Raw genomic sequence first — 13,110 nt, forward strand, 5'->3', positions numbered from 1 at the left:
TGAAGATTTAATGCACCAAAAAAATAATGAGAGTTTTTATGACAAAAACAAGTAGGTAAACAAATAAATGCAAGTGTTCTCTTACTTATAAATGAAGTGGAGTTCTCAATTTATAGGTTTCTAAGCTCAAGAACCAAAAAACCAAAAAACAGCTTCGACCAGTCAAGCTGAGGGTCGATTGGTTCATTAATCGTTTGAACATTTAATGTTTGGCAGGTAATCGTTACCCTCAATCGGACCTCGATCGAGAAGGCAAATCCTTTGACTGGGAACAAAAGGCTACTGGAAGAGAGAGAGAGAGAGAGAGAGAGAGAGAGAGAGAGAGAGAGAGTGTGTGTGTTTTTTGCATCTTTCGACTGAACCTCAATCAGGAAAGGGTAATCGGTCAGCTGGTATCCTAGCCGATTGAGCCGGTTTGGCTAATGCCTCGACCGGTTCACTATTTTTGGCCTTAAAACCTATCTTTTTCTGGTATTTTTACTTCTAACACTTAGGCAAGGTCTTTAGGTAAAATAATATGCAAATTTTAAAACGTTTTGCCTAAGGTTCATTTGATAGAACTCGGATTTTGATGGAAATGTAATTTTAAAGTATAAACCAAGTTTTTCAAAGATGCATGAAATGATATGTAAATTTTAAGTGCACCTATGCATTCATCTTATATATGTTTTCTATAATTAAAAGGTCTTTCAAAAATCTTAATCTTACATCTAGGTCATTTGATGAATTTCCAAACTAACACCTGAAATTCTTTATAATTTAAACCAATTAGTAACTTAATCATAATTTGTTTTCATCAAAACATGATTAGGATAACCCTTTGGCTAACATTAATATATATTATACCGTGAATTATCCAACTTTTCTTCTAATTTTAGGTTAAGATTTCAGAAATTGAATTAATTAGGTCATTGAAATCAAATTATTAAATATTTTTAAAATGGAAAATTTTTCTTTGAAATCACGTGTGCTCCACGTGATACTTTTGTTGTGAAGGCTGACAAATTTCAGTGGCCAGTTGATATCTGAAAAGTAAAAACCAATATGCTATCGGCAAATTCGATATTTTCTCGTTTTCTCGGGAAGCAGACAGAATTCTGGGGGTTTCTCCTTTAGGGTTTAGCCGATTAACCCTTTTAGGGTTTGTTAGCATCAAACTCAAGTAGGTATATCGAAAATCGGCGATCTCTCTGTTTCGTTTCGGTGTGTGTTTTTTTCTTTTTCTTTTTATTCCTTTCGATTTTCTTTCGTTTTTCGCGGGACACAATCAAAAGTTAGGAATTCCTTCTTTAGATCAGTTAGCATCAAACGCAACTTGGTATCGAGAAAGCACATCGATCTCTCTCTCTGGCGTTTTGATTTTCTGTCGTTTTCTCGGCTTGTTCTTTATGGTTTTGCAGATAAACCTTTTAGGATGGTTAGAGTCAACTAGTCATCGAGAAAACGCATTAATCTCTGTTTGTTTTTCCTTTAAAGTTTCTTTCATTCTCTCTCAAAGTAGTCAGAATTTTCAATAACCTTGTAGGTTGGGTACCATAAAATTCAATGTTCTTGCGATGGGACTTGCATTGCTATACGAGAATTTGCAAAAATTATGGCCCTTTTCAGCTCTCAAATTTGATGATTTAAAAGCCTCAGATGCACTAGTTAGGAAACTTCCAATTCCAGAACATACCAAACAATTCGTGTTTGCTGTCCGTGATCCAGAATCACAATCTGTGATTTACATACTCTGTGCTCAGAATTTATCGGAGCGGTCTGCGTCAGATGCAGACCACTTGATTAGGGCAATTGGGCCTGATGCAGTTGTTGCTCAGGTGGGGCAGTCAGTTGTGGCTGATGTTCAACATGAAGAGGGCCAATTGGAGAATGGTATCAATGACCCAGTCCCTACATCATCTTTTGCAGTAATTAAGCGGTGTTTTATTGATAAGATTAATAAGGAGAAATATGAGAATGTGGCTGGCAGCTTGGTTTTGCGAGAGGTTTTTGGGATTGGTTTTCATGGTCATTTCTTGGCTGCCAAACGGGCAGCAGAGGAAGTAGGTTCATCATTCTTATTGGTTGAATCTCCAATTGTGGGGTCTCTGAGTAACGATAGTGCTTCTCCTGAATCGGGAAACAAGTTTCAGGGTTTAGCTTTGGGGCAGAGTAGTTTGGTGTCACAGAAAGTGGGTAATGTTGCTTCAGTGGGTTCAAAGAGATTCTGTGTTACTGATGAAGGTGGGTCACGTATGGTGAAATTATTGTCGTCGTATTTGGATTCATCTGTGTTGAAATTAACGAGTTCAAGTTCTGTTTCGGATGTGGGATTAGGAGATTTTGTGCCAAGATGCGATTATGAGGCTCCACCATTTGCGCAGTCTGTTTACCCCTTACTTGAGGATTTGCATAATATTTTTTCTGATCTCCCTTCTATTGGAAGGGCTCTAGCTCAAGCACAGAAGATGCTTTCTGATGTGAACAGAGGGGAAATTGTGGATACCAAGCTCTTATCTGAAATTTACACCTTTCGGATTGCAGTTGAGGGGCTGAGAATTGCTTTAAATAATGCTGCTCGGCTCCCCATTAACAAATTGAGCAGTACAAACTTGGATGAAATTGAGTTTTCGGATCTTCCGGTTGAGGATAAGTCACATGCTCTATTTGCGCAAGCCCTTCGGAGTCAGACCAAGAAATTCAAAACAATCGTAGCAGTAGTGGATGCTAGTGGCTTATCAGGTCTTAGGAAACACTGGAACACTCCTGTTCCTCTGGAGGTCAAGGATTTGGTAGGACAGCTTGTAACAAGTTGTGAGGGTGATGAGGACACCTCAAACCACACTGACAGAAGACGGTTATTAACTGATAAACCAGTGGTGGCAGTTGGGGCTGGAGCAACAGCGGTTTTAGGAGCTTCATCTTTTTCAAAAGTTCTTCCTGTATCTACTTTTATGAAAGCTGTTTCCTTCAAAGTTCCTGCTTCATTTAAGCTCATCCTGACCCAAACCCAGAAGGCAGTTGCAATTGGCCTTGGTAAAACTGTTGGTCCAACAAAAGTGGTAGTGCCTGGTATTGCTAGCTCTGGAACTAAAACAACTTCTGTCTTGAAAGCAGCTGCTTCTGCCGAGAAAATTCGGGCAGTGGCCCACAGTATGATAGCCTCTGCTGAAAAGACCAGCTTTTCAGCAATGAGAACATCATTCTATGAAATAATGAGAAAGCGGAACATCAGGGCAGTTGGCTTCTTGCCATGGGCTACTTTTGGGTGTAGTATTGCAACTTGCTCAGGGCTGCTTATGTATGGAGATGGAATTGAGTGTGCAGTTGAGTCAGTCCCTGCAGCTCCTTCAATTGCTAGTTTGGGTCGTGGTATCCGAAGCTTACACCAAGCATCTCAGGCAGTGATGCAAACTGACAGCAATAAGATACAGAAATCTATAGAATCCCTAATGTACAGGTTGAAGAAAGTAAAGGTTCAATAAAATAAGAATTTCAAATTTCCCTTCGGTGTATATTCATTAATGCCTTTCATAAAGTGATGTTGTTTGAATTATAATCAGTGAAATTTCTGAGATTTCTTCTGTGCATATAGAGCCTCCTACGATATTGTTTTGTTTTGTGATGGGTGGTTGATTTTTGTTGGCTCTTTTGTATTCTGTAGCTTCATTTGATCAGATATTCCATAGCTTCTAAATGCACATAAATTTTTTTTGATGCTTGAGAGAAATTTTAGGATACCTTTTTCCAATATTGATAATGGAATGTGTCCTAATTCTTTTAGGCAGAGCCAACTTGATTCAAAATTATACAGAAATTTTTTTGAAGGATCTTATTTCTTTACTGATGATGTGTTTCTAATTGTATTTGTCTTGTATTATTTCCTGACTTTTTTCTTCAAAATTCCTTTTTGATTCTGATACTTTTCTTTTTCCCGAATAATAAATCATGAGCTGGAAGTGATTCTTGTTGCCCTCAACACTCTCAAATTTTTAGAGAAGGCCATGGATTGTTCAAGGCTTAATTAATTGTGTGCATTCCCTTTTTTTGTCCTAATTAGCAAATTATTTGCTAAGATAGTGATTGCTGTAGTATAAGCAAATTCCCATATAATTTCTTGTATTAAAAATAAGGCTTCACATTTTTTAAGCTGATTCAAAATTCCCCTAAAGCCTATATTTTCTGTTTATTTGGTTCTATAACAATTTGGGGGTATGGAATTAAGACCAAATAAAGTTTGTATTAAAAACCTAGAGTGTTGAAGTTTTCTTTTGCAGTGGTTTTGTCCCTATTGTAATTGGATTGATGAAATGACTGGCATCAAACTGTGAGTTGACAATAGATGTTCATTTGAATATCCGATTGCAAATGGTAATATCTACAGGGGAAGCTTCCTGGGATGAGCACCTTGAGTATGGTTAAGGATTTTGTGGATAAAAACCAAGCAAGTGGTATTGGCTCTTATGACCTGGCCTTTGCTTATCCTTGGAAGGTATTCAATGGTCAAGGTATGAATAGTTTATACTTAGCTTTCCTACTTGTTTTGGTAGGTATATTAGCTTAATTAATTTTAACATTGACTAGTGTTATTCATTACTTGTAAAGATAAGGATAGTCTTGCAATTCCAATTCACTGCTCTCTTCCACTCCATTACCTGCATTCATTGAGGTTTTCATGGATAATGTTCATTCAGAGTCTGCAATTTCCTGTCCTTGGATCAGTTTTTGAGTCTTCCTCCTTTTGTTTATTGATTGCATCAAAGTAAACATACGTGAATTCACATTTTTCAACATGGTTTTTTATAGTCCTGATTTTTATCTAGCATTGAACATGATTATGGTGTAGCTGTTTTTCAAGTCTTAACTAAAATACAGAGTAGGTCTTTTCTGACTCAACCGATCCTTCATTCACAAAATTTTGCAATATTTATGCCATATACAAATATGAAAGAAAAGGCAAGAGGTCACACTTGTACTTGACAAATTTGACTGTGACAGAGAGAGGTGGCAAACGCACCAGTTTATTCTCATCACTGGACTCTTCATCATAAACTTAATGTCAGTGTTACTTTAACTGTCATCCACAAGAGAGGTTGTGTTAGCATTTTATTTTTCATGCAAATGTTAGGATGCATTCAATGGTTTTGATCATTATGATTGTCCTGTTGGTTCCTTTCTATCTATATTAAATTTGGGGAGATTTGCTACTTTCTGGAGATCACTCAATATCAATCTCTCATTCTATTTGGTTTTGTGCAAAAACTCATTTTCTTCTTGTGTGGATTCAAGAAGAAGCCGAGATTGAGCTTGGCGCGAACTCCAAGTGTGCTCTGGAAGATGAAGGTAAGAAGTTGAAAGTGAAGGTACTAGTTAAGTGGTCCGGGAAGGATTGGTTGGCTTGAGCTAAGTAAAACCTTGTACTCAGTTTTTATTCTTTATAATGGAGTTTTTCAATTGGTGATAAGCCCCATGGTTTTTGATCTATTCAGAGGTTTTCCACGTTAAAATCCGGTGTTAATTGTCTCTTTCTCTCACTCTACACTTTGATTTAATTTCTGTTTTTGAATGGAAGAAATATGAGGTGATATAAGTGTGATGATCCATGGAATATCCTTAATAATTTTTCTGCTCATTTTGGTTAATGATATCATGAAGTAAATTGATATGAGCTGAAGAGATAATTGTTCTTTTGATTTATTTTTAAGGATTGGTGAAACATTTACATGTGCATTGCATTTATAAATTGTTGGGAGACTGTTGATGCATACATTTTTGCTTGTGGATGTTATGCTTTGTTGAATAGTTGTTGGAAGAGAAATTTCTTGACATTGAGAAAGTCTAAAGTTAGGTAATCTTTGTTGGGAGAATTTTTTAAATTGTTCTACAATACCTATTCACCTCCCTCTAGGTGTATTCCATTAAGATTCACCGTTTCATGTTGCATGTGTAGGGAAATGAAGAGATGGCTGTCCTCTGCATGTGCAAGTGTGGTCTCTATTTGGGTTGGGCTTGGGTGGTAATGATGTCAGTATTAAAGGTGTGTGTAATGGATAGGAAAGATGCATGAATTAGTGTGTTTTGTGTAATGGAGTGCATTTAGAGGGAAAGTAGAAAAAGCCACGAATGTGAGGAGCTTTCCGCCACATCAATGCCTGTTAAAAAAATTGAAGTGCAGGCAGCAAACCTATGCCTTACAACGGGAAAGGGGGTCCCTTACCCACCAGGACAATTTTAACCTTATTATTATATATCCACATAATATATATATGAAATAGTAAATTAAAACTTTAGTAAATAAATTAATTTGAATTATTTATTTTTAAATTTCATTTAATTTATAATTGGAAACATCAAAACTATTTTGATAATCTCCCTAATAAATCTTTGTAAAAATCATATATACTTATCTTTTATCATTAAATAACTAATATAAATAACAGATAAATATATATAATTTAACATAAATTAATATTATATATGATAAAACTTCAAAATTTATCTGAAATTCTCTTTAAAAGATAACATTAGTTTAAATATTAAAAAAAAACTTCAAAATTCTTTTAAAGTGTTGTAAAATTTGATTTTTTTTATAAAATTAACATATTGTAAGAAATATTTTTAAAAATTATTTTTTTGCAAAATCCCATAGGAGGGTGGGTGTGAACAAAGCCCAAATAGTGTCATTCAACTAAAATGATTGGTCTAGAAATTTGGATGGAGTTTGATATATAAGGCTTAGGATGGAATATATCCTTCAATACATGACATGGCATATATCATCTTCATGCTTATTTTTAGAGTTATGTTGACATTATTGAAAGTAAACCACCATCTAATCATCACTAAATAAATAAAATAAAATAAAACAAAATGAAAGTGATATATAACCATATTCTCCATGCTAACTTAATAAATTTTGATATTTGAAAGTATATTAAATTACTATTTTTTTAATTATTATTATTTTTGATATTTTTATCTTAAATACATAAAATAAGAAAAATATATGATAATAATTTTATAGATGTTTTTATAATATATAAAAAAAATTAATTTAGCACTTAATAATAATAATAAAAAAATGAGTTCATACTTAACAACATTCAAACCAGAATAAAGAACAAATAATCTAAATCTTTAATAACAAGTAGAAGAAATTCAACTAACTAAGATAATAAATAAGCATATATAGTTTGACTTAAAATTTGACAAACTACTTTAATGACTTAATAACTGAATTTACATGAATAAATATATTAAATATGTTTAATAAAATAGCTTAATATTATAATTTAATTTTAAAAAATAATTTATAGTAATAAGTTAAAATAAAATAATTTCTTTTCCAAATCCCAAAAATACTTTATTTTAATTTTTTATGTCTCTTTCTTTTCTTGTGTCTCTCTTATGACCTCATAATTATTGATATCAATAAAGGTAAATATAACAATTTAATAGTATATATTTTTTTGAGAAATTATTTTTATAAATGATCTTAGTACTTAATAATAATAATTTGATAACAAGTTTTAAGTTGAAGTCTATATTAAGTATTAATTTTTATCAAATGCCACCTAAGTCTTAAATCATCATTTTATATTACTTATATGTCGTTTTATTATGATTAAAGGGTGTTGGACACGTGTCTATGTTCAAAATTAATGATAAAATTTATATTTCAATAAATGAATTAATATTTCATTAAATATTTAGATGAAAAGGGGCACAAATTTTAAATGACCCAAAGGTCAATCATGTTACGATTTTTTAGAATATATGGAAATCCTACACATTTTATAATAGTTAAATTTGTCCACCTAGCTAGAAGGAAGTAATAAATAAATAAAAAATTTAAATTATTCCCACCATCACCAACTCATCAATAAAAAAGTTGGAAAAATGAAATCACCTTTGAGAGAGTCATAGGTGATATAACAAATTTAGCTTTCTATCCCTACCATTTCTTAGAAGAATGAAGTTTGGAGAGATGACATAAATAATAATCGCGTTAAAAAATATAAACGGTCATGTAACACATTTAAACTCATTTAATAATCAATATTATTATATTTAATAATTAAGTTGAGTTAGATTTTGTATAAGGTTCTATAATTAATGTTTAAACCATATATATTTATAACTCAATTGCCGTATTTATTTAAAAAAAAATTAAAATGGGTAAAATATGGATTAAATAATTTAGAATTATAACTAGATTAATAAACATTATTATTAAATAGGTGGATTAAGGTGAAATTTGTATTATATAGATTAATCCAAATATTATCTATTTATTAAACAAATTATATAGATTGATACAAATTTGATCTAAATATGATGATTTACAATCTAAATTAGCTAAAAACATGTTGGATTCGAATCATGTTAGCAAATTGTATCAAACTTTACTAGCCCTAGGAAAAATACTACCAATTTGTTGGTCCCACTCGTGTTAAATTTATTTATTAGTTTGCTTTGAGTTAAAGAAATTGATTATTATTTGAGTGATGACTTACACTTGTTTTATTCTATTATTATTTTAGTTTAAAATTTATTATTAATTAAATCTAATTATTAATTAGGTGTACAAATTTGACTATTCAATTTTGTGCTTGTTTGTTGACGAATGGGAAATGGCTTAGAGCTTTCAATTGGTCCACAACAAACAAGTTGACCCAGTGAAAATTACCCCGAGTTTGTCAATGTGGCAAGTTTTTGAATACTAAATAATTATATTCCATTCAATTAAAATTTTAAAATAAGTTTTGGTCTTACAGAATTAGTAAATAAAATTCATTAAGAAGTTGACCAACAGCGACAATCAGGAGAACATGATGAGAAGGAAGCTAAATGAATGGAAAAATGAACGAAAAAAGAACAATAGAGAAACACTTGTGGATGATGCACCCCTAACATTTTGGCCTGCGACCTATAAAAAGTATCCACTTCTGCTGAGGTTGAGGGTTGAGCTAAGAGCCAACCACTCCACCAATCAATTGGTCAACTTGTTTCTCATCCTTGGAGCAAAGCATAGAAAGGAGACTGCTCATCAAACAACAATGGCTGATTCCGCTACTTCCGGCCTTCACTTGAGTACAGAGTCCAATCAGGTTGGAGCTGAAGATGGTAGCCTGACTCAGATCACGTTCATGGATCCTAAATTGTACGTCGCTGCAGCAGATGGTGACATCCATGTACTTGAGCAATATGATATTCATGTCCAGCTAACCCCAAAAAAGAATACAATCCTCCATGTTGCAGCCCAATTCGGCCAAGCGGACTGCGTTAAGTGGATCCTTCAGTTGCCTTCTCCTTCATCACTATTGCAACAACCCAACGAGAAAGGTGATACTCCACTTCACCTTGCAGCCAGAGAAGGGCATTTGGCAGTGGTGAAAAATCTGATCGCCGCTGCCAAACAACTTCAAGAAGGAGACTTGGAGAGAGGGGGTACAGCAGTTTGTAAGGTGATGCTGAGGATGACAAATGAGGACAAAGACACAGCCTTGCACGAGGCAGTGAGGTATCATCACCCTGAGGTGGTGAAGTTATTGATTCAGGAAGATCCCGAGTTCACCTATGGTGCTAATACTGAAGGCAACACTCCTCTTTACATCTCTGCTGAATGGGGATTCAGAGACTTGGTGCAGATGATCCTAGACAATTGCTCTTCACCGGCTCATAGTGGTATCAAGGGTCGAACGGCTTTGCATGCTGCTGTAATTCTCAATGACCAAGGTAGTGGAGGATCCACCATTTTTTTTTTTTTTTTTTTACAAATCTCGAATCACATTACAAGAGGAAACTTTATTCATTTTCTTTATTGTTTTGTGTTTTTTTTTTTCTCTTTTGTTCATTTGTTGATTTTATCAGTAATGACAAAGAAGATACTGGAATCGAAGCCTGCTTTAACTAAAGAATTGGATGAAAATGGGTGGTCCCCCCTTCACTTTGCTGCATATGTGGGCTGCGATCCAACAATAGTGAGGCAATTGCTAGAGAAATCTGACAGGTATGTTGTCTATCTAGGTGTCGAAGACCATGAAATTGGAAACAGAACAGCTCTTCACATTGCAGCCAGCCGAGGCCATGTGGACGTAGTGAAGGTGCTGCTGTCACACTTTCCAGATTGTTGTGAGAAAGTTGATGATGAGGGCAATAATGTTCTGCACTTGATTATGCCAGAAAAGAAAATATTTGTAACTTCGGGTTTGTCAAACATTCGCTGGTTAAGGGTGAGAGGACTCATGAATGAGAAGAATGTTGAAGGAAAGACACCCCTCCATCTGTTTCACAATTCTCCCTCGTCTAAAGATAACAACAATCTCAATCTCATACCTCCGGAAACGATGTTCACGTCGATATTGGACACCTTAGTAAGATTAAGGGTAAGGCCATGAAAATTTTGGATTTCCTATGTACTGTTAGTTTTTGACATCCAATTTATTTGACCACTTCTTTTGGGTTTTGTCTTAAAAACAATTGCACCATAGATTATTATTTCACCCCTTTTAATTGAATATCTATCCACGCTTTCAGAGACGGATGCGAAGTTCCGGAGTTAGTATGAGACCCTTGGGTTCGCTAGAGATCAAGGAAGACAGTGGAAACAGCGAAAGCAAAGAAAGTGAAGAAATATCCGAAATAAAGAAAACAATGAAAAGCCATATGATAGTGGCGGCACTCATAGCAACTGTAACCTTCGCGGCAGGTTTCACACTACCTAGTGGTTACGTTCAGAACGGTAGCAATAACCAGGGCATGGCAGTCTTGTCGCTCCCTACCAATGGCACCAAGGGCACGGACCGAGACAGGGCAACTGCAACAAGGGAACATTTCGGAAGTTTTGTAATGGAAGATAGCATAGCCATGTTACTTTCTATGTGTGCTATTGGTATCTATTTCTTTGCGTCATTCCCTATAAAAAATAAGAAGACCGTCCAGGGATACTTATGGTACGGCTATGCGCTCACCATGTCTGCGATGACCGCAATGGTGTTTGCATTTGTTGAGGGCCTGCGAGCTGTTCTGTATCCTTCTTCATTACTTGAAGGTACCACCACTTTCATCCTTCGGCTCTTTTTGCTTTTGTTTTTGTTTCCAATATTTCTTACATTGACACCCAGCCCAAGGTGGATTCTGAATGGCAAAAAAGTCAAGTCTTATACATTAATGTAAGTGATTTTAGACATGTTTCAAGTCTTACATATTGTTTATGCTTTTACTATAAAGTTTCATATTACATTTGTAAATTACCGAAAAATGTGTATTTTTTTTTTTAAAACGTACAATGAATAAATGCATTCATAACAGCGGGAATTGTAGATGTACAATGATTAATAATTGGGTGAGCCGCCGAAACCAGCCCAACCAATCCAATTACCCAAGTTTCATTCCTCCTAAAAGTAAATGTCCAAGAAAAAATTCCTAATTCTTGCTCGTTCATTGAATTTCCTTTTCGAAGCGAATTATAAATAATAATATCAATAGTAAAAATATAAATGGTATATAATAATAATAATAATAATAATAATAATAATAGTATTTTAGGGGAATATGAAGATTAATATAGATTTTAAACATTAGCTATCTCATCAACAATGTCTCATTCCATAATATGGATTCCAAATACTTATAATATGGATGGATGTGAATGAGTCAAATTATCTATCAGTGAATTATTTCTTTAAGAATTGTGGAAAGATGTTCCACCTTATATTCCCTAGAAAGCAGTAAAAATTATAAAATATGATCTTAATAAAACCATAAGTTGTGCCTCTCTTAAAAAAAAATAAAGAATTTTTTTTTAGAAAATAAAAAATATTAATAATATTTTATTTAAATTAAATTATAAAAACAAGTACAATAATATTGTGTCAATTAATACCAAAATTTTTGGATTAAAAAAGATCCAAAATGAGGATTAATTTCTTCATTGAAACAACTATACAACCTAGCAATTTTTAAAAATAATTTGGAATTTAAAAAAAGATCGAACAATTATTGTAAAAACAGTAGTCAATATATGGTTTAGGTTTTGATTTTTGAGACCTTGTTATCTATTGAGAAGGTACGGTAAGGAGCTACAACACTATCTACACATGTATATATACGTTCTCTACTAATCATAGATACCATGAATAGAATGATATGCATAAATATATACAAGTTATGATAAAATCAAATCATAATAATGGGCAAAATAAATAAAAAGAGAAAGGCATGAATCAATTTATTAAGTTAATTAAAATAGATTTTATTATTTCAAATGTCACAATGCAATTTAAAGAAATTTTAAAAGAATTTATTTGCATAAAAAAAGAAACAGTTTTGAGTTGGTGATTTCAATTTATTTATCTAAAAAAGGTTTCAATTTACTTTCAATAAGTGATTTGATTTAATTTTGTTTGTATTCAATTTTCAAGAAAGTCATTTATAGTCATTGTTAAAAAAAAAAAATCATTAAAAAAATAAATTTGATTTTATTTACAATAAAAATAATTGTTACTTATTTTGCTAGAAAAAAAGGATGAATTCTTATGGTTTTATTTATAAAAGTATTTCAATTTATTTTCATTTAAGAAAAGCGGTTAATATGAATTATTTAAAAAAGATTTATGACTTTATTTATCAAAAAAAGAAAAAGAAAAAGAATTTTATAGCTTTATTTTAAAAAATATTAAAATTTAATCCAATTTTATTAATAATAATAAATATTAATAGGAAAGTTAATAAAAAAAAGATTGATTGAAGAAGAGATTTTATTTTTGTTTGATTTAAAGGAATTTTTTTCAATTCTATTAGAACTAAAAAAATAAATAAAAATCTTTAATTCTATTTATCTTTACAGATTTGGATTTTATAAATAAACAAATAAAAGAAAGAGTTTATCCAATTTTATTTAAAGAAAACCAATTTTCACATTTTATTTATGAAAGCATCCTATTTTGATTTTCCAATTTGATTTTTATTTTCTTTTAAAAAGACTTTATTTGTTTGAAAAAGAAGTTTACACTTTAACAATTTTATCTAAAAGGAAAAGAATTTGATTTACTTTTATTATTAAAAAAAGAAGATGCTTATAAATTATTTAGAAAAAAGAATTTACCTTAAAAAAATCTTTCACTGTTA

The 13,110-nt window shown here is 32.5% G+C and overlaps 2 protein-coding genes across 2 annotated transcripts; both read left to right on the top strand.

Moving 5' to 3' along the window:
• The first annotated feature begins 1,045 nt into the window (after positions 1 to 1,045).
• LOC117913784 lies at positions 1,046 to 3,535 on the top strand. The gene has a single exon (XM_034828822.1). The coding sequence runs from the start codon at positions 1,557 to 1,559 to the stop codon at positions 3,462 to 3,464; it is 1,908 nt and encodes a 635-aa protein (XP_034684713.1). The 5' UTR covers positions 1,046 to 1,556; the 3' UTR covers positions 3,465 to 3,535.
• Positions 3,536 to 9,038: 5,503 nt separating this feature from the next.
• On the top strand, positions 9,039 to 11,178 carry LOC117915266 (ankyrin repeat-containing protein At5g02620-like). Its single transcript, XM_034830820.1, has 3 exons — positions 9,039 to 9,717; positions 9,853 to 10,367; positions 10,519 to 11,178. Exons 1-3 carry the CDS (start codon positions 9,039 to 9,041, stop codon positions 11,155 to 11,157), a joined length of 1,833 nt encoding a protein of 610 aa, XP_034686711.1. The 3' UTR covers positions 11,158 to 11,178.
• The last annotated feature ends 1,932 nt before the right edge of the window (positions 11,179 to 13,110 follow it).

This window comes from Vitis riparia, chromosome 5, assembly GCF_004353265.1.
Source record: "Vitis riparia cultivar Riparia Gloire de Montpellier isolate 1030 chromosome 5, EGFV_Vit.rip_1.0, whole genome shotgun sequence".
Taxonomy (NCBI): Eukaryota; Viridiplantae; Streptophyta; class Magnoliopsida; order Vitales; family Vitaceae; genus Vitis; species Vitis riparia.